Source organism: Helicoverpa armigera, chromosome 12 (genome assembly GCF_030705265.1).
Source record: "Helicoverpa armigera isolate CAAS_96S chromosome 12, ASM3070526v1, whole genome shotgun sequence".
In the NCBI taxonomy this organism is placed as follows: domain Eukaryota; kingdom Metazoa; phylum Arthropoda; class Insecta; order Lepidoptera; family Noctuidae; genus Helicoverpa; species Helicoverpa armigera.
Genome location: NC_087131.1, coordinates 3838088 through 3860195, shown reverse-complemented (window position 1 = coordinate 3860195; position 22108 = coordinate 3838088). Strand labels below are relative to the sequence as shown.

Here is a 22108-nt window from a genome sequence, read left to right as displayed (position 1 = left end):
TTGCGTCTACATCAGATTCGCATTATAAATTATTCCTTGTTGTACCTGTTGTTGTTGTTGTGTGTACCTAAAATAGCGCAACATAATCTCTCCGGTTGTGTCGGATTGTCTTCCCATTGGGCTAAGAGAGTGAAGAAATAGAGAAGAGAGTGCACCTGTGTCTGCGCATACGCTTGGGACAATAATATCTCCTGCGCACCTGGCTGATTTCCTTAGAGAGAACAGCTGACTTGGTCGACAATTAGTCTAGTCCGAACTCCTACATGTACGTAAAATCTCATCGTAGACATCTATGGAGATCATAAAGAAAAACATTTTCCTTGGTAACTTATGTATTGTGAGATAAATAAACATACAACAATTTAAATATACACGTAAATCCCCAATATGCACATATTTTACGTTTGAATGCTTTATGTAGCTATATAGTCATATGTTAACTGCTCGTGCTTTTCCTTCTACAGATCGCTAATCTGTATAAATTACACCTACTTCCATCCCACTCCACATTTCTATTAATATTTATTTGAATTAATCACGATCAGTTTATGGCAACAAGTATCTATTTATTGCTATTCCATATTTTCTGTGCAAATGAGTGAATTCCCATGGAGCATTTGATAACAAATTGCGGTTTTCAGATAAACATGATTTTCCGATATGGCGCAACTTAAAAAAAAAAGAAGCTTCCATCCACTGAAATATTTTTTTTTTCGATATTCTCAAACAATTTACAAGCAATGGAAGTTGTGATAAGAAAGGCGAAACAGTAATAACTAATCACTTTGCCATAAAAGGATATAGGTAATACGTACATATAGGCATAATCTAAATAATCGTGCGCATAGCGACGAATACGTAATATTATATACCTCCTCGATGTGGCATAATATAAGACGTCACACTATGGAAAATCATTATCAAAATTAATAACAAGCGGAATTTTGAAGTCACGTACTCCAATTACCATATACAGCTTTGGGAGTCACAATGGAAGTTTGGATTATTAATTGTGTTAAGTAATCATGACTATTAATTAATATTGTCGTCACAAATGTGACGTAGATGTGGATGCGGGTTGCTGAAGATCAAGCAGTGGCGATCCTTGGGGAAAGCGTATGTCCAACAGTAGAAGTCTTTCGGCTGTCACGACGAATGTGACGACGGTCAATTTTGCAACCAATTTGGTCATTTTAGGAACTCAGGAAGGTCATTGAAGAAAATCTGTCGATTTCGTAATACTTTGCTAGTTTTCTAGAGCTTTTTCTCACAGAAAACCCCAGAAATATTTATCTTAATTCCGAAGCTAGACGTATTTGATTTGCATTAATGAACATGCGTTTACTTGCGTTTGCGCATAAGTTTTCCATATCTTCGTGGTTCATATAAGGATTTTATTAATAGATATTCACGTATTAGTTATAATTATAATCCACGCATTGAATATTATTAATTACGCAAGTTCCTGTTACGATGTGGCTTGATCACGACAAATTTTGTTGCTAGGGGATAATTCGTCTCACTGCCCCCAATATGCTCTAATTAAATAATCTATATATGGTAGTATCGAATACGTTTGAGGATACTTATTAAAGCCAGTCTATATCATTGTTACGGAAATATAACTTTTGGTAATGACGTACCTAAGGCAATGTTTAACGCACAATTTCATACTTTGAGATAATAGGAATTTATGGTCTTGCGTTTTCATTTATCATTTATTTCTTTATTCATCCAGTTTCCGAAGTGGGCGTGATAAATTCAAGGCAGGCGACCTCAAATCTGTGGATTAACTGTAATTTCATCATAGTACAAAGTTTCTGCACTGAAATTCTCGATACACAATGACAAATAAGAATTGACGCGGTTTTTTAACGTCACTACTGGACACCTCGGTAGAGAAAAATGTTCCATTCTCGATTCTCGGGCAAAACCAAGGAATCGAAATAAAAACAATAAATTATATTATGTTCTCATCTTTGTAAGCGAGTCATAAAAGAGAGTAAGCAAAAGATAAAATTGATAATTATTTTTTATGCTTCTACACAACCGTCATTTATGTGGGAAAATGAAAAACGATATGGACCAAACGATGAATTCACAGGGATGGGCGAATAATTCCTAAACTCAATTTAATCATGTAGGTATTGCGTAATTCTATTGACCTTATGCTTGTTTAAAGTTTCCACCATGATCATGACATTTAAAATATGTACAGGTCAATGGCGTCAGTATGTCTGTAAGGACATATATCTACTCTTCCGGATTTTCCAGGAGGTAAAATTCTGTCATTTTTTTAACCCACAACGCGATGTGTGTTTCATGCGCGCGTAAATTGTGGTTTTAGGGGACATAAGGAAAGAGATTTTATCATCATCGAAATTAGCGTGATAATAGTAATATTATTGTGTAAGCCAACGGCACAAGCCATTCATGTTCCATTCATGTACCATTCATATTCCCATCAAGCATTACTGTTACAGATTTAAAGTGTTCCTAAAAATGGGCCAACTAGCTTGAAAAAGAAAATACATTTCATGTCCGCAGTTCACCTAAATATGTCAGGTGTTTCTGTTTCCAAACCGATCAGACTTCACATAACTTCTCGTATAATAAACTGGGATACTGACTTGTCATTTAAATCCGGCGCAGGCGACGAGACGACAACGTCACCCAATCGCACGTGTCTCGCATAGTCGGTGTAGTGTGGCACCCCTCCCCCCACTCCCACTAGGAACACGTACTCCACCTGCGGACAGAATTACTTGCTTCATCTAAAACTAAAATATTATGAAGAGGAAAGATTTGACTGTTTGTTAACTCGGGAACTACTTGATCAATTTGAGAAATTCTTTCACTGTTGGGAAGCTACATTATCCCCGGTGAACACAGGCTATATTTTATACGAGTACGGGCAGTCGTTTCCATGGGACGCGAGTGAAACCGCGTGAAAACGGCTAGTCTCTTATACATACTATGAGTAACGGGATAACCTGCCAAACCGCCAAGGTTTGTGAGGTGTCCAATACTTCGGCTTTGCCAATTCATAATGAAGTGCTTAAATACCTTTATTTATGAGCACACAAAATTAGTTTCTGGGAACTAATCAAAATGTATAATTAGTGCACACCTTTCAGCTATTAATGTGCCAGTATTTAGCTATAGAACCATACCGTGGTAATATCGACTCCATACCTCCATACAATCTTCAAAAAATCTCATAATATAAATTAGGATATTGGTTTTCAAACGTGTACAAAATTTCCTAGGACCTTATAATCGATCACCTGAGGCTGACCATATTGGGATAATTCGGAAATTCCCACATACATTTACTGCGGCCCTATGTACCATAATAGGATTTCCATAAATAGGTACGTTCCCACAAAACTACAGAATTAGAATATCATGGTCAGACTATGGCCGTAACATTGCAAAATTATATTTAAATATGTAATTAAATTTCCTTCCTTATAAAATTATTACACAATCCAACAATTGAACTGAAAATAAACAGGCAGGTACAGGAGGATGCACCCATACATACATCTACCTACATATACATAATGATATTATAATCTAATGTAGTACATGTATATCTATAGCGCTGCGGTTAAGCGCGACGAAATTAAGATATCACAAGTGATTTACTTCTGAGCAATAAACTAATATTGTTTTGATGTAGACCCATTTTGTCTGAATATAAAATGAGAAATGTTAACCGCGAATAAAGTTGCTGATGTAAACTCAACCATAGATTTTATTACTATTCATCCATTTATGTTCATCCCAAAGAAAACACATTGGTTTCCTGAAATACTGTTTTTATCGAATAATCCCAAAATATGTTACGATGTTAAGATGATGATTTAGGGATACCTGATAAAAATAACTTGTACGTCATCTATCTGTGTTTTGAAAGAAAACGTTTAAAATATTCGAAGATCAAGAAGTCCCTATTAATAAGTACTAAATCAATTTCGAAGCCACATACCGTAACATATGGCAACAAAGTTATTCTGGTCGTTACTTCCACTGAGCTAATTCTGTCCTTACGGTAACCAAACATGCCAATCCCATGCAATCACTGGTATTTCACGCATCGATACAAAATAGAACCAACTCAAGGTCATGGTGTATCAATGGGTAAAATATCGATATATCTTGATTCTGTTTAAAAATAAACTTCCTTCATTATAATCTTAGCAGACACTACATTCATGAGAACACTACACAGCATTTGAATTAATAATTACGAGTGAACCAGCTTTACCATTTTCTTGCCTGCCAGTTATAGGTTTAAATGATGATCAATCAAAGTGATAGAACCTACTTACAATCAACAGAAACTTAACAATAGACGTCTATGTAAATTTTCCCACACCACGACCCGCAAACCTTGTGATATATCGGCTATGTCTGAGTCATGTCTGGTAGCACGTCTATACGCTGGAATGCTGATTTTCGATACTAGACCTCGTACCCGTATTGATAATCCGATGACATCGTTATCGAGAAAGTAAATTGATTCTGTTGCCGATTCTTCAACTAAAGAATCAAACTCAGGACAGCGTATCGTATCGTGTCTTCAGATTTTTCGCAACGTAAGCCAAATTAAACTTTTAATTTTAGAGAAAAAAATACATATATACTCGCTAATTATTTCGATACAATTTAATTCAGCACAGATGTTTTATCTTATTGGGAAACTATATCAATCTAAGGAAAGGCCGGTCCCCGAGAATGAAATATAATACAAAAGCATGTAATAAAAATTAAAAAAAACTATCCCGTCACACTCGTAACTTCCCATCCATTATTGTTCATCCTGATTCATTTTATTGACGACATTGGAAAATATTTTTGGATAATAATACCTATTGATGTCATTATGACCAGCAAAAAATATTTCTACACGGGATTTTTTAGCTAAGACGTAACTTGTGCAGGATAACGGAAGTTAATTAAAAGCTATATATACAGTGAATTTTGTTACAAATTATTCAAAAACCATTGTGAGTGAGTCAAAAACAACGCTACTTCTATGCTCGTGTAATTAAGTGTGGTAACGCCAACAATCTGCCATCCAAGGAATTCTCAGTGTTTCCCATGCGGTAAGATGTTGTTTTTTCTGTAACATCTAAGTATTTTATGAGACTGTTTATTTATATCATCCTGATTATCATTTTTCTATGATAAATAAATGGTATGGCATTTTACTGGAGCTGGATGCGAGAAGCCGAAAATCGATCTCAGTGGCGTGCACTTGGAGAGGCCTATGTCCAGCAGTGGACTGCGATAGGCTGATGATGATGATGAAGTATTTTACCAATATTCATTTTGTTCCAACCACCTTCTGAAAGAATATTGACTCACCTTTTGGAAGATTCCAAGCAGTCTTGTTGTGGTGTTGCCAGCTGCGGTCATAGCTTCTCGAGTCCGACCCACGGACGGAAGTTTGGTGGTGACAACCCGATGGTTGCCTATCGTGCCCAATGTGTACACGTTTGATTCCCCTGAAGAAAAAAACACATAGTCAAACTACGGAGATCTCATAGCGCATACAGAGATACTTTCAGTAAAGAATAGATAATTAAGAAAGTTGACCATACTTTAGTGATTTTAAGGGAAGGGGAGTTATTTATAAGCTTTGACAAGTTGGAGATTCGATCTTCATAAATATTACTGATAAATGTTCTTTAAATTTCTTTAAAATAAAAAAAAAATAAGTACAAATTATTTGCCGGCTATTACATAATAATATTAAGTAACATGAAATAAGCACGTGAATATCTGCGTATATACATAACCCATTACCCACCCGTTGAACTTTATCCTGTCTTATGGGATTGGATGGAACTCCCCCATAAGGATACTGTGGTATAAATATGATACCAATATTGACATTTACGTCCATATTGGTAGGCACGTTTGTTAATTATGACGTATTTAGACTATTTGCAAATGAATCACTTAACAACCAGCATTTATATAGAGAAGGATCATCCATATTATTGGTTAGTGTCAACCAACTGCAAATTGGTATAGTCCTACTATTGGGACTACCAATAACATTAACTACAAATTAATTAATTGTGCGGTTAAATCACCTTAGTTGACTTCTGTCTATCACCATACACACTAGTGACTGGTTTATTTTGTTTGTGAAGACATTTCGTGATTTGGAAAAATGGCAGTGTCGAAAGCCTTCGTGTTTATTGTGCTCGCGATAACTTACAATCAAGGTGCAGCACGTCCACATAAAGAAAAAATAATTACAAAGCACCGGTAAGTAGATAATAAAGTGAAAATTTATTTAGTGCCTCAGTTTTGTGAAAAATATTTTGTCCTACCAGTGAGAAAGTGAAATAACCAATGTGTCATTTTGGTTTTTAGTTTTGCCCATTCGGAAGGATTTGAAGTGGACCCGGAAGGTGATATAAAGATTGGAATGCCAGGCCCAGCAGTTATTAAGGACGGCCTTGTTATAGTTATCAAGGGCACCATCGATATGACAAGAACAACGTAAGTAGTTTACCATATTAAATTGAATAAGTTTTTAAAATTACTAAATATTATATTTTGAAAGAAGCTGGTCATGAGAAGAAAAGTTGAGGAAGCTAATAGTGATATTGTTTACTTTCAGCATGATAGTGGAACTACCTTCCAAGAGCGGGAAAGAAAGTTGTCGGCTCACATACAATTATGATATTAAAGACAGTGAAAATATTTATATAACACCTGCTGTAGATCAATATGAAAGAGCCGAATACAGTCTTTCAGTGGAATCTGGAGGTTGGTATCTTCAATTGTTTTTTATCTTTTGTTGTTAAAGTTTAATGCAAGAGAAGAAATGACATAGTCAAGCATATTGTTTGTAGTATAAAACTTAATTGAAACTATTTACATTTTTACAGAGACACCGACGTTTGCGTTGAAAATCATAGCCCGAGTGGATACAATGAACACTGACTTATTTGGCATGTTATTCAGCGGCAATGGGGAAGACTTTAGCTCACAGCTGTTATGCCCTGTGCACAGCTTCAAAGACGTTGATACGATCGTAATCAAGGATGGTGTATCTCGAGTTAGCAGTCTACATTTCGAATTTCCTAATCATTAGTATAATTAACTTTGTTACTTAAATACGTCGTTATGCTTGATATGTGACGCATAGTTATGATAAAGAAATACGTTACTATGAGATTGTTAATTGCATTAGACTTCTATTGGACTGAAAGCATTTTGTAGTCAATATTTAAGTAAAATGTATTCATGGTTTGTTTAGTTATGCTAGTTTAAAGAAATACTCTTTAAGTTAGACTCTCTCTCTTCAGGTGCTGATACCAAATAATTAGTTTTAGATTTAAATCATGTACTTAATGTTTGTGATTACATTTTGAATGTGATTTACATATTCTCGCCCTATGGGTTAAGACGCTCAAATAGATTTAAGTGACCTATTGTATTGTACATTTTTCTAGTCAAAAAACTTTGTACGGCTGGTTCCGGCACAAAGTTGCTTACTCATTCGTGTAAATAATTGTATTAGGTCTTTTAAGTACAAAAAATAAATAAGTTATTTAAAGTAGAAAAATACGACGATTTTTATTGAATACCCAATCCTCGCAATATAATAGGCACATAAATTATATTATTTATGCACATCGATTAAGAATCATTACTTATTATTTATTCACCTATTACTTACGTATTATTTTGTACTAACGAATTAATGATAATTGTAATGAATAAATCAGATCAAACAATGCGTCATGAAATTGATCGCCTAGTCCTTACGGTAACTTGCTCATTTCATTTGTGAAGTTAGACTGGATATGCAACACGCTTATTTTTGGATCAGCGTACTTATAATACATATTATCCAAATGTGATCCCAATAAATAGTGAAATAATTCATTTTGGACTGTTGCCAACAAGTGCGGCTGCCCAGTTGAATCACCATCATCTAATTTACGGTGGGTACAATGGCTACAAATGTATGTTTAATATCTTTATGAACATAAATATTGCATTCTCCATTTAATATCACATATCTCTATTAATCGTAGATCACATTCCCATCACTATGATTCATGCACAGATTTGAGTTAGTAACCACGTTTATGACGTTTTTCCATTGCAATTATATGCTAATAACTAATAACCATCGGAATCTCTCTAATGAACCGATTTAACTACAAAACTGTAATGTGCCTATTTAGGACAAAGGAGCGAACAGATGTTATGCCGCCAAATAGTGTAGCTATGAAACGATAAACTGGGGTTTTTGTTCTGGTCTAATGTAATGGCTTAATGAGACATTAAACATGGTCTCTGGGATTATAATGGCATTTGCAATGCTTTTGTCTTTATAGATGATAAGGCAACGGTGATTAACAATAGGTGGGCCTGTTCATGGGCAATCAGCTGAATAGAACTATGCCCTTAATTTTTGACATTAGCAAGTCCTGAGACTGATCATCTGATGATTTAGAAGGGATATTAACCGATTACCAATGCCAACGTAAACAGTTTGATTATCGCTCAATGAGAACATTTAAGTCCGCGTAAATGATATGGATCCGTTTTGGGAAAACTGCAACCGTGAATATAGAGACTGAAAGAGTAACCAGAATGGGTTTATTGAACATCTGGAACAATGTAAATAACTTAAAGAACGAGGGAAAATAGCATCACTAAAGAAAAATTAAGGACCCTTTGTCGTTTTCACAAATATAAAATCGGCTTTATCTCCCATATCCACATATTCTTTATTGAGTCTTATGCAAGAATCATCTTCGTGTGAGTATTGTTTGTCTAGTCTACAAACCCACGCCCGTCACGCCACATCTTTGAAGCAATAAACTTTGTGGTGCTTATAATGATGTCGAGTGAACTGAATGGACTACTATTGTCTTACAAAATCCTTTGGCGCCAGTCTTCAATAAACGTTGTAGTTAAACGTAAATAAATCTATAGAAATCGTTGGTTTTAATTCAAAACGTCTGGTTGGTTCGCCCCTAGGCTTGTTCGTTGTTTAGAAAAATTGTGTTTTTCTTTGTGAAGCCTTGTCCTTGCAGATTTATAGCAGTGGACTTGATTTCAAGCACATAGGATATCGAAATATAAGTATCTTTGATAAGAGACATTGCAAATAAAAGTCTTGAGAGTTAAGACTACAAAGTGTGTCCAGAACTAAGACCTAATCTTTATTGCTAAGTACACACCGTGTATTTACATAGACACTCCTTGCGAGTTTTTGAAGTTCCTTAACAAACATCCTCAAAATACTCTATCCATGCCATAAATACGAAGTTACCGATACGGATATTGGAGACACATTAAAATGAACCTACTCACAGACTGTTAAATGACCAAAGTTAAAAGACTTGAGCGTTCGACCTTCACGAATATCGTAAACTCGTACCGCCATCCATTACACAATGAGTATCTATGTTGTGTATTTTTTTATTTACAAATATGACTAGTTCCGAATCCCATATAAAGATACTATTATCAGTTCTTACTGATAAAGTATTGGAAATATTCATTCAGTATAAGGAAAACTTTTGGAAGGCCCGGCTGCCGTTAAAATACTTGGTTTTGTCAGTGTTCAAAAAATACGCTATGAAAAGTACAGCAAAGAAAATCAATGAAAAAGGAACGCAGAGGAAAACTAAGTGAGTGTTTTTCACCTTTTTACACGTAACATTTGGGTAACATATTTTTTCCGAGCCTACTGGGACTTTTAACAAAAAATATGATATCATCGAAAATTTTGATAGGTTCTCCTTTAATGAAAAGAAAATGGAAAAATCATTATTTATTTTAAACTTATAACAGTGAGAAGTGCGGCAATAATAAGCAGATAAGAGGATTCTTCTGATGAGATTCTTCAACATTGGCTTTTAAAACGTAGGAATTTAAAGTGATGATGTGTTTTATTTAATAAATTAAAAAAAAAAAGCTTATCAACTCGACGAAAATGATGCAAGAGCCAACAATAAACTTGAATCAGTAGATAATCATTTGGTACATAGGTAGACACTTAATAGTTAAGTTTACGATGAACCATTTATCATTATCAATATTATCAACTCTCAAGCTGTGTATCAATACAATCCCTATACAACATATAATATACACACGTATCGACAATACCGATGCTATTATAAAATCAAAGCGAGGAATTCTCTAACCAGTTTTCACGCAGCATCTGTTCTAAGTGTTACACGTTCTTAAATATACAGCGGGTGAATGTAATACAACAGAAAACAAGCCTGCAGTATCAAGTGAAATGTCGAAGTGAGCCTACGCGTCGATGAAATGACGTAGAACAATCTACGAGACGATTTCGAGGTCGGTGGAATCAGTGCCTGTGTGTTTGTTTTCATCATTACGTCATCGTAAAACAACTTGAATCTCAGATTCATCTTTAGCAGTCACGGTGAAACACTGACGCCTGTAAACGTCTGACGTGTAAGAAAAATATTGTGTACCAAAATAGTTGGAGATGGCAAAATCCTGTTGGGAGTGCCTATTTGGGTATGATTTTAAGTACGTAGTTTTATATCGAAAAGTTAAAACTGACTTTAACAAAGTGAGCGAAACACTTGAAAATAGAAAAGTGTTGAACGTGACGAAATAAAATCAAGAACATTCCCGGACGCAGCTTTTTATTTGACAATGTCATAGATAGTCTATTGTTGACCTGTCAGTTTTTGACTAGACGTCAAACAATAACAGGAAGAGCTCTTGTATTTTTGCGCATAATCATGTAAAAAGTGTACAACTTATACGTTTTAATTATAATCACCGTCCTTATCATTTGCAAGTTAAATGCCACCTGAGTCAATATCGCGTCATGTAGTGTCTATGCAGTTTATAGGTTAGGACCAGTGTAGTGGAAATGCTATGTAAACATTAAAGCATATCTCATCTTATCATCCATAATTTAATGTTTTGAACTGTACTTCTTGATTATGTAGTATCTACATAATCAAAGTATTTCGTGAATCTACATTGTAGTTACATCATAACACTAATAACGTATTGTTTATGTTAGAAACGGGACGCCCGCTGACGAGCCGTATAGTGTGCAGCTAAACGGGACCGGGAAAGTAACTCGAGCTCCGCCGTGGCCCACGCCACAATTAAAAATGGAACGAATATTTGTTTTACCAAAACAATTGGAACCCAATGACAGAATTACTGTCAACTGTGAGACAACAAATCAGCCAAGCTTGTATGTATTTTTTTTTTTACTTGCGTCTTTTGTTTTATTATCAATTGTGAAGTACCTAATGATTAATTTTCTGAATTTCAGATTGAGAATTGGCTTAGTGATTGGGTATAATTCACCAGATTACAGCAACCTTGCGTGTCAGTTAGAGATGTATTTCCCACCTCAGTACTCTGACAAACTGACTATAACTAAAGTGAAGGATAATTCACCAACTATTGAATATGAAGATTCAGCTGTAAATTTCTATGCAGGTAAAAGTATGTACATTGTATTAAAATGTTGTAGATGCATGACGTCTTAAAGGAATAACATTGGTTATTTGTGAGTATATAACAGTTTGGGGCACATTTTCATATTATTCCAAATCACTCTTTAACTTTGAAGGCATCACTAAAGTCTAAAATATTGTACTAACAAGTAATTCAGTTTTAACAAGTAGTGGCCATCAGTAACAACAAAAAATAAACAAGATTTATGTCATTGCCTCTATTCGTTTTGTATTCTCCTAATGCAGCACGTTCTTTCCTCAATATACACCTTTTAAATTTTATAATTTTTTTAAGATAACCTTTACCCTTTCCTATCAGTTTGTCTTACTGTTCTTTAATATCATACTGTTTTAATATTATATTTACCATATGTTTTTAACAGACACATAACTTTCATTATGTTTGCTTCCAGATTATCACTTCCGTATGCAATTCAAAATGAGGGACGATAGCTCAATGATGGATATATACATAGGAGATTCCTACTTGCATACAGTGGAATTAGTACATGAGATGGCGAACATAAGATTCCTAACTGTCAACGGAGACGTTAATAGGGTATCAGGACTTGATTTCCATTTTGGATAGTGTAAAGTCCTTTATATACCAATATTTGTTGTAAGAATCTGTTGTTACACCATTTGTATTTGTCTGGAAATGCTTCAGGCTGTCTGACATCACAAGTATTATGAATCTGTCCAATCTATTTATATTTTATTGATATTAATTTAATTGTAGCTGTTTACAGAAATGTATATTGTTTTATATGGAGAAAATAATACAGGAACGAAGAACAATAGTTGTGTATACTTGCCGTTGAAGTATTTAAGTATGGTATTTAGATATCATAAATCCTTACAATTGTCTATGAACAATTATATCCTATTCAAGCATTTAGATATATTGCAATTAGTAAGTAGACGTGGATACTATTATGATAATGTATAATTGACCTTCCTGCATTGTTAATTACTATATCTTTCCATTACTAATGTTCCACTATTGCCTATATTGCATTTTATGCAAATTGGCTAAAATTATTAGCAAAACCGCATTTATTTAATGATGTTTCAATCTAATTGGTAATTTCCTTATATATGAGAATTTTGCGCTTGTTTTAGTGAAGGATGATACGTAATTTTTATATATTGCCTTATAGAGAAGTTTAAAAAACGAACTTATAGTGAATACTAAAATGGTTGCTTAAAAAACAAAATACAATCACCTTGATGGCCACGCCTACATATTCGTTAGAGGCCAATCTTCAAAGCTAATTGAATTATGTCACTTGACATTCGACCTTACAACTAGTACAATACGATTTACTTTAGCGATTATCAAGTGCCCAGTAACGAGACGTAGACGTGACTTGTTGAAAAAAGAATCACTGTTTGTCATTGTAATGAATCAACAATTTTAGAAATCTATGAAAATTACGTGTCTCCAATGTTTAGTCGTCAAGATCCCACCACTTATCTATAGACATTTCATTATTTAAAAGTTACTGTTTTGTCTTTAGATGTTGCATATTATAATTACATAGTTACGTAATTTTAAACCTACTTATTTTGTTGTTTGTGTATGTGCCTTGTGAAAATAATTGCTTATGCACACAAAGCGTGACATATTTAAAATAGAATACAATTTTTCACATAATTTTATTTGTATTATTTTCTGTATTAAATCCATGTTATTAGTTTATGACATAAAATATATCAGCCGGGTAATTAAGACTTTTCTGGTCATTTCACAATGGAGCCGTTTTTTTTAACCCAGCAGGTTCAAAACAACAGTTATAAAACACGAAAGTCTAATACTGATAGAAGCCGAGACTTATTCTGAACGGCCGAAGAACAATCATTAGGAACTCGCAATTACTGCACATAAAAACGGTATTACAAGGCTATAAACATAATTATTTATAGTCTATCTCATAATTCGTAGGAATACATTGTCTTATGTATCACCGTGGGATATTTTACCAATAATAACGTTATCCAATATGGTTACGATTGACGTAAATATGATTGCATACGTGATGTTGATGCATTAAGTTTTCCGTATTTGTTTTCCTGTACTATTTCATTCATAAAATACACAGGACTGGGATATTTATAACATAATCAAAATAAGGGGAATACCATAAATAGGTAAACATAGTCACGTGTATCTTAGAAGCTTAGTTTCCATAAAGTTTACAAGGATAATTACACTAGAACGAACTTGCACAATTTGTTGACTATATGGCTTCTGCCCTCGTGGGATCTACTTTGCGCACGAAGATAACCAGTCAATAGTTTTCCTCGATAAATACCCCAGCTTTTTTTTAATCAGCACTGGTTCCTGAGATTCGCTCATAACTCTTTAACTAAATAATATAATTAAAGAAAGGTAGGTATGTCAGTTTGGAATTTATTTTACTGGAAGCCGACCCCAACATAGTTGGGAAAAAGGCTCGGAGGATGAGGATGATGATGAAAGGAATTTATTTTAGTATCCCAATTCAACTCAAAATGTACAAAAAGTGATGAGCAATACTTATATGCAGCGCGCAGTTCATAGAGGTGTTAGGATAATGATAGGTTTACCTACGTGTTTTCTAATGACGAGTCGTAGGTTGCCTTTATAATTGCGATATAGTAAATTGACGTCAATATTTATAAAACAATATCGATATAAGTGACTAAGGCTCTGGGAAACTAGTTGAGTACCTATGCTGTGACTCAGGGAAACTAGGACTTTTCATTTGACGCAAGCAAGGTGTAAGAGTAGTATGTAGGTATGTGAGAGACATTTCTCATTACCGCAATAGGCAACATCATTGGCCGATCTTCCAGTCTTACCTCATTATGATATACATACATCAAAAGGCAATTGTTGTCTGAAAATCTTTTTTGCTTTTTGAACTTCTACTTATAATACCTGTGTTTGAATTAAGCTACACCACAGGCTACACAGTCTTTTATTTCGGACTGGCCGTTTTCCTGCGGTCTCACCCGCATCCCGTGGGAACTACTGAACCGGGATAAAATATAGACTAAGTACTCGGGAAGAGTGTAGCTTTCCAACAGTGAAAGATTTTTCAAATCCTATCAGTAGTTTCGAAGAAAAACAAATATGTTTTCTCTTTACCATATTAATATAGATGTAGTGAGACCGAAACCAAATATAAATGACAAAATGCATACGATCTGTAGGGGTCGAATTCATAATAACTGACAAATTCATAGTACGGGCATTACTTCAAATTGGATACTTCCTGATAATGACTAAGAATCAACAGCGTTTGAGAATACAGTAAGGAAATACGATCACAAGTATTTCTTTCCTTTTATACTTCATTGCCATTTCTAGTTCTGAATACTCATGAATTTAGACACTGAATGCTGAAGGTTCAAGTTAAAACAATCAAAGAGTAAACATAAACAAAGAATTTAAAAAACAAAATAGTTTTCCACGCACAAAAGTAAATCATTGTGGTAAACAATGCCCCTAATAGCGATACCGATAGTTATATCGATTCGATTCGATGCACTAACCCCATTGTTGAACAAACCTTACACTCGTCGGTAGTTAAACTGATAAGTCATGATTGTAATTCATGAATCATTACGAGGATATCAAGGATTAGGTGTCAAGTACGTTACTTGAACTTGTACATTCCTACATTTCAAAGCTGACTCATCAATTAAAATGTGTAATATTTTAGTCGAATATGTTATGCATGATTAATGATCTCTTAGTTAATATTATATACTGATTATATTTTCTGACTGCAAGGCTGCATCTGATGAAGTAATATTTTTATAAATATTATTTGCTCATCCCTCGGAAGGTTAAACTCTGAAACGTGACGAGCGGCACTAATTCCAAGGGATGACTGCAGCAAAATTAATACTAATGTTACCTTGCGGTTTATAACGCATTTTTAAAATTTTCCATTATATTGGTACCTATGCATTAATAATAGGTACTGTTACTGTTATAGCCTTTTTTATCGTCCCACTGCCGGGCACAGGCCTCCTCTCACACGGAGAAGGATTGAGCATTGATCACCACGCTTGCTCAATGCGGGTTGGTGATTTCAGACTTTATAGTCCAGGTTTCCTCAAGATGTTCTCCTTCACCGTTTTATCAGCCATATTAGTAATAGAAAGTATAGTATATTTATGATAGAAAGGGAAAAAACTAGTTTTTTTTTAAACGAAGTAGAAGACTTCGTTCACTTGTTGCCGCTAGATTATTATACAAAAATTGAGGAATATCCTTAACCTTATCTTCAACATCTATATGATTATTGGCCCGAACTCAGTTCGAAAAGACGTCACATGAAAATAACTGATCTCTGACGCATCTTTTTCGCTTACGATATAAGTTAAATATTCTTTATAGTACCTCTCTATTTAACGATTATCGTAAAAAGTTGTAGGAGCGCAGGTCACGAATGATTCAGTGTACTATCGATTTTTATTATTTATTTATAGAATCACACGTGCTTAAACCTCACGTCAATGGAATTAGGTGTTTTGGACTGATCGTTGAATACTGTCTGCGTCCCGCTTTGCAATTTTTTATCGAATATACTCCGGAACTACTGAACCGACTTGAAACATTTTTTCAGTGCCCTACACTATCATAAGCTATATTTTATCTAGGTACTGGAAGGAGTTCACACGGGAGGTCAGTGAATCTGTGAGAAACAGCTCGTATAGTAATAAAAAAATCTTGCATTTTTTTTCCAAATTAGTTCCTGAAAAATATATGACTTCTTCAACTTACCAACAGTGGTGTATCTCACGTAGGTCTCTTGGTTGTCCATCATGGCGTCGACGGCTTGCTTCTCGCAATACAACGCAGTTATCACGGCTATGCTCGGCTGGCGCGACGAACACAACTGTGGCATTTGTTTCACAACCTGCCACAAAGCATTGGTTGATTTCAATATATTTTTTAACATTTCCAAAAAGAAAGGACTGATCTTATAAAAAATCGTGTTGAAATATAGGTACAGTAGTGAGATAATCATCTTTGCTTATTGATTATTCAGTGAGGTTATAAAAGCTATGCTCGGCTGGAGCGATGAGCACAACTGTGGCATTTGTTTCACAGCCTGGTAAGCAAAACAATGGAATTATTCCGTTTTTTTTTACAATTTGAAAAAGGAAGGAATTTTCTTGAATAAGGCTTATATGTTATTATTCTTTTTATGAAAAATGTAGAAATATAGGCGAAGAAATGAGACAATCAACTGTGCCTTACGATTTAATTCGTCATTTCAGAATTATGTCTCTTCTATCTAGTCTCAAAATTATTTGATTGTATATGGGAAACAGTTAAACCGTGGTTAAACCAATTTAACAAATATATTACAGCATCTGTCAGATTAACCCATTTTATTTGTTTGTTTCCTGCTTAAGTGCTTCTTAAGAGATCATTGAACTTTCCTGCATGTATTAGAATCATACATTTTGTAGGTATCCCTATGTATGCAAGTTAAAACTTTACTCAACCAAGGAAACTAAACAATATAAATAAATTGTTTACAGTGACCAATAGCGACATCTGTTTTATTTACTATGTACTAGATTATTACTACTATAAAAGGATGTTATTGTATTTCAATGTTAAATATTTACGATTATTGGTTTAGCTCTCGATACGGTAAAGCTTGTTTGTGATGATAGATGGCGTCGTTTCTAAATTTATTTTTAGAGGGACTTGATGCAACCGCCTTAACAAGTGGTTCATTTTGTAATTCGTACTCATGAAAATTGACGTCAAACAATTCTCAACCGAATTTAAAGCGCCATTAGGTTGAAATTTAATTTCCTGGGAAGTATGGCGTTGCAACAGTTCAGAATTAAGCAAGGTCGGCTACCTATTTACCACTGCATTTATGCATGTGGTAGGTATTTCTCACACTAGAAAAAAGCCGTAGTGCAGTGTAAGAAAATAAGAATGAATAGATACTACTAATAATTTCGTGTGAACTTGAGACAATCCATCTCCTACCTCTATCATAATAGGTAGAGGTAGGAGATGGCATATTGTTTAAAATCCGTTTGAATGAAATAAGTAGGTATAATATAAACGTCCACGATGTAGTTAAGAGCGATCAACACGACATCGACTCAATTTAGTCAAATTGAGAAAAGATTGGAAATATATTATTTTAGGTTACGACAGTTTTCCTAGTTAGCAATAGTATATAGGTGTTTTTTTTAATATTATTTCTAATATTACCTGTGTATCTACACTATGTTGTCGAACATACAATCCTTCTGACATGGCACGCGTCAATCCTTTCTCTTCTAGCGACTCCAGCGCATCTTTTACTTCTGCTTTCGACCATTTTCCAGCTCTGCAATAAATATAAAAGCGTATGATTAAAGAATACACATTTTAATTATGCGTAGTCGATAGACAAAATAATCTTTAACTTTGCTCAGATTTCAATAGAAAATAGTGAATTTTCTACAAGGCTTTTGTCTGTGAAAAATAATGTCAAAAGTGTCCTATAGAGATTGGTATAGATTCAATACTGCTAAGTTATACAATTAGTAGATAGAAATGTACTAGGAAAGCTAGAAATGTTTAATCAGATAATAGGTAAATATTTATAACTTACGTGACAAAATCGTCGACAGTCAATGGGTTAGGATATGCATTCTCTATCATGTCCAATACTCTCTGTTCTGATATAACGGTATCCTGAGTTTGATTCAACACACTGTCTTCAATGTACGCTAAAATAAAACAAAATGAATTAAATATTGTCAAAACCAACGCTGGAAAAAGGGGGTTCTGAGTTTGACTTGTAAGTATGTTTGTGCGCAATTATGTTACATTTGGCTGAATCTATTTTGATGCAGTTTTCAGCATAGTATTTTTCACACTTAGGAGAAAGTTAAAGGTAGGTATGCTATTGAAGTCGTTATTTTAGGGATGATATTTTTTGCAAAAAAGTTTTTTTTTTACTTTACTAGGTCCTTTACAGAGATTTCCGATCCAAGGTCAAAATAAAAAATCTTGTATGTTATCATCATACATTGATTCGTCATATAAATATTTTATCACTGCGTCATCTTTATTTTTGTCGCTGCCATTGCATAAAAGTTATGATGTCATTTTCTGTGACGATAATATGATAATTTTATAGCGGACATTAGCACTGATTTGAAAACAATATATTCTGTGTGCCAGCTAGGGAACATAGGGACAATATTTATTATTATTTGAAAAATTAAAATACACTACGAGCACTAATTCTGAAGAATTTTAAGACAATTGGTTCTCAGATTTTAACTTAATTAAAACAAGAACATAGTCGACATAGCTACTGTGGGTAGTTGTCGCTAAAGCTATATGCCTAATGGGTAGGTTAAACATAGAAAATCTGGAATTCTATTATTAATTAAATATTTTAAAGAAATGTTGTTAATAAACTAGAGTGCGTCTAGACGCCGGGTAGCTACTGATAAATATCAGATTAGACATCTTAATAATTGTCAATTCCGGGAATCGAACCCAGAAATTTCAGAGCTTGAACAAAGGGACAGTCATAACGTAATATAATGTACTAAACTAAATTATTATCCAAACAATATCAAACTCAAACATGCTATCAGTACATTAGTGTATTGCATCGAAAGGAAAAACGTGTTCTAAAATTAATTGACCTAACAACTGGGTTACTATTTGTATAAACACCACTTCAACGCCACTAATGAATGCAGCTAGCTATGAAAGTGTTACCAAGCCAAAAAGTTAAAAAAAATCTAGGTATATATTACTAAATATAAAACTATGATATGAAAAAAAAACTAAAATTATATTTTTATCACACTATTATGTACTATTATGTTTATCAAGCAGTTCTGAAAATATGATAATATTTTTATCAATAGGAAGTCCTAAAGTTATTCAATTGTTGATACCTAAAATGTGGTTTATCATCTAATGATAACTAAAGTTGTGAAAGAATGTGATGTTAGTAAATATTATTACTCTGCATTTTTTTGTCTCTAAGATATTTTTAATATGATTGATACCCAATAATAATTAATAGAAAGTTTGTAGATTGCCAATTGTAAAATCCAGTTTTTACTGCAACAGTAAAACCACTTTCACTTGATATTTAAAACATCCTGTCTTATAAAATATTCTACTTACAATGTTATATTTATTGTAAGTAGTTATTATATTAAAATTTTAAACATGTTTTCTATGGTTGTGACTGAACTAAAGAGCACTAACTGTATTTCAAGATGAAGATACACTCAAACAGATACAGAATACAGTACATACATGCATAAAAGTAATACATACTAAAATAATATACATACAGCCATTAGAAAAGTTGTATATAACACTCTTACTCGTTAAAACGCCATTTGCTTCTGTACCATAAAATTAAAAACATATGTAAGTACTTATTATTATTGTATTAAGCTTTATAAAGGGTAAAAAACTAAGAGAAATTATTTAGGCTGGGTACAGACTGGAATAATTAAAATCTAAGTCAGATAGCTGTCTCATTATTTAGCAACCCTCCAGTAGAATATGTTCAATGGCAATTATAGTATAGGGAAATATTGGAACAAAAACCTTCATTCTTTATCAATCATATCCAATGATGTCATATCTTATGTTTAAAATATAACTATAAGAAGAACAATCATTTCATGGGAAATCAATACTATAAACTTGTGATTATTAAATAATTATCTTTATAGCCTAAGCCTTAGTAAAATAATATATTTCCACATTCATCAGATCTGCACCCAGCTTTTCAATAAATATAAGGCCATTGAAATAAAAGGTTCATTATCCAACTGTTTATAAGTGCACCTATGCTCAACCATCCCCATATTAAATATGTACTCATTATTTTTATTATAATTCTATTACTGTTATTTATCCCAATTTTTGTGCCATGACTACTATACTTAGAAAAGAGGGTTTGCTTACCAGGTAAAGGAGGTCCGGCCGCTTCTTGTCTTAATTCTACTTCAAGTAGTTTTAGCTGGTTATATTTGTGCTGCATTAATTTCATTATTTTCTTTATGTAGCCCACATAATCTGAAATCGAGTAATTTAAATCAAGAATCAAGGTACAAATTCAATGAAACTTATAATTCTGTTCTGAAAACTGGGTCTCAATTCTATACAAGTCACAATATAAGTACACTAACAAACTGCTTAATGTAACTATCAGAAAGATTTAAAACTCTCCAAATTGTTGTATATTTAGATAATCCCTTGATTTAATTACAATGCATTTCTGAACATAAAATACCTTTAGGAAAATCTTGTGGGCTAACAAGTTCTCTGAAGAAAGCTTGTGCTTCATAAGGTCTTTCATTTGGCGTCATACTTGGTTTGAACCAGAATCGTAACGCGCGGGCTTCTCTTGTGTGAGTGCCCGTCGCGCCGGACACCAAATATACGTAGAATTCCAACTGGGCATGGCATGGCTCCGACACTCCATTCTCTGAAACATGAATACATAATGCATTATCGCCTAATAGTGTACAAAATGATGATTCAAAGATGTCCATCATGAGAACATCATTAGAATCGTTCTCACATATGTTGTGAAAAAAAAATGAAAGATCTTTTAACTATATGAAAACATTTTAATTTTCACATTTAACTCCACGAAAATAAAATCTGGGATTTTACAACATAGAGTGCAAGATATTTTAAGAATCAGACATTAGTGATTCATCATAAATTCTGTGTGTAAATTTTTATGTTTTTTTTCCAACATAAAAAAAACTTACGTTACATACAATTAATTTTCTTATCTATCAAGCTGCAAGCACATTGTACCAATAAAGAACAATGCTCATTGTCTTGCTTAATGAGTTGATAAATTTAATGAATGATAATTTTTAATTGCCGTTGAGGAATAGTTACATTTTATGATTACTCATAAGTCTTCTGAACGATTCTCAGTATATGAACAAGTAATTATAGACTTTATGGCACACATGTTAAAGTTGTTTTTAACAACTCATTTACATAAAACATATTTTGTGTTTATTGCTACTAAATTTATTATTGTTATTTAATGAAAGTGGGATCGCTAGCATTGTAAATTATTGATTCTAATTAAACAGTTTCTATTTTTGAACATTGATGTTTTCTAAAACCAATGTTTATTTATTATTTTGCAGAAGCTTTGGCAACAGGAAAACCGAAAGGAAACAGTTACTTAAATAATGTAATGTGTACTAAACAGGGATATAAAAATACATTTAGAATGTATTTTAAAGCTAGCCTACAGGAAACAGCAAGGTCAAATTGTTGATAACCTTTTACATGTTAGTACTGATAAAATATTATTTATGCCTACAAAGCTTGAATATAGGGTCTAATGAATATAAAGCTTTTAACTTATCAAAAGGCTCGTAATATTTCATGCAAGTATGCAGCTATTAGTTCTCAATCAGTTGAGTTGTCAAACATGAAAGTTTAATAAATATATTGATAAAAACAAAGTATAAACTTTGTATTTATCAATATATTTATTAAACTTATTATTTTTTTTGGTTTTCTGGATAACTTCATTAGAAAAAAAAATTAC

General features: G+C 33.4%; 3 protein-coding genes across 8 annotated transcripts in view; 2 read left to right on the top strand and 1 right to left on the bottom strand.

The window, feature by feature from the left end:
* The window catches only part of LOC110373512 (uncharacterized), a 30348-nt gene that overhangs the window by 7238 nt on the left and 1002 nt on the right, over positions 1–22108 (bottom strand). For 2 of the 3 annotated variants that reach the window (XM_021330809.3, XM_021330817.3), the window contains exons 3-10: positions 20816–21010; positions 20488–20598; positions 19863–19916; positions 18146–18263; positions 17761–17878; positions 16297–16432; positions 5377–5516; positions 2631–2749 (exon numbers count right to left, since the gene is read on the bottom strand). In XM_021330809.3, the coding sequence (XP_021186484.3) occupies positions 2631–2749; positions 5377–5516; positions 16297–16432; positions 17761–17878; positions 18146–18263; positions 19863–19916; positions 20488–20598; positions 20816–21010 (991 nt within the window). The remainder of the gene's footprint in view (positions 1–2630; positions 2750–5376; positions 5517–16296; positions 16433–17760; positions 17879–18145; positions 18264–19862; positions 19917–20487; positions 20599–20815; positions 21011–22108) is intronic. The other variant, XM_064037234.1, reaches the window with a different exon arrangement.
* Positions 5763–7554, top strand: LOC110373561 (uncharacterized). The gene is made up of 4 exons (XM_021330868.3): positions 5763–6288; positions 6397–6525; positions 6647–6795; positions 6918–7554. The coding sequence occupies exons 1-4, from the start codon at positions 6191–6193 to the stop codon at positions 7121–7123; spliced, it is 582 nt and encodes a 193-aa protein (XP_021186543.3). The 5' UTR covers positions 5763–6190; the 3' UTR covers positions 7124–7554.
* On the top strand, positions 9529–13173 carry LOC110373532 (uncharacterized). Of its 4 annotated transcripts, none has more exons than XM_021330833.3 (4): positions 9529–9683; positions 11069–11248; positions 11330–11505; positions 11930–13173. In XM_021330833.3, the coding sequence occupies exons 1-4, from the start codon at positions 9631–9633 to the stop codon at positions 12103–12105; spliced, it is 585 nt and encodes a 194-aa protein (XP_021186508.3). In that variant the 5' UTR covers positions 9529–9630; the 3' UTR covers positions 12106–13173. The 4 variants fall into 4 exon arrangements, with proteins under 4 accessions (XP_021186508.3, XP_021186517.3, XP_021186531.3 ...); XM_021330842.3 differs by having other exon boundaries at positions 9530–9683; positions 11330–11499; XM_021330856.3 differs by lacking the exon at positions 9529–9683 and adding an exon at positions 10388–10548.

Bases quoted from the DNA above. Each gene is read 5' to 3' on its own strand.
- LOC110373532 (XM_021330833.3), top strand. From the start codon at position 9,631: ATGAAAAGTACAGCAAAGAAAATCAATGAAAAAGGAACGCAGAGGAAA. The intron at 9,684-11,068 runs GTGAGTGTTTTT...TGTTTATGTTAG, and splicing joins GGAACGCAGAGGAAAACTAA to AAACGGGACGCCCGCTGACG. The intron at 11,249-11,329 runs GTATGTATTTTT...TCTGAATTTCAG, and splicing joins ACAACAAATCAGCCAAGCTT to ATTGAGAATTGGCTTAGTGA.
- LOC110373561 (XM_021330868.3), top strand. From the start codon at position 6,191: ATGGCAGTGTCGAAAGCCTTCGTGTTTATTGTGCTCGCGATAACTTAC. The intron at 6,289-6,396 runs GTAAGTAGATAA...TTTGGTTTTTAG, and splicing joins AAAATAATTACAAAGCACCG to TTTTGCCCATTCGGAAGGAT. The intron at 6,796-6,917 runs GTTGGTATCTTC...ACATTTTTACAG, and splicing joins TCTTTCAGTGGAATCTGGAG to AGACACCGACGTTTGCGTTG.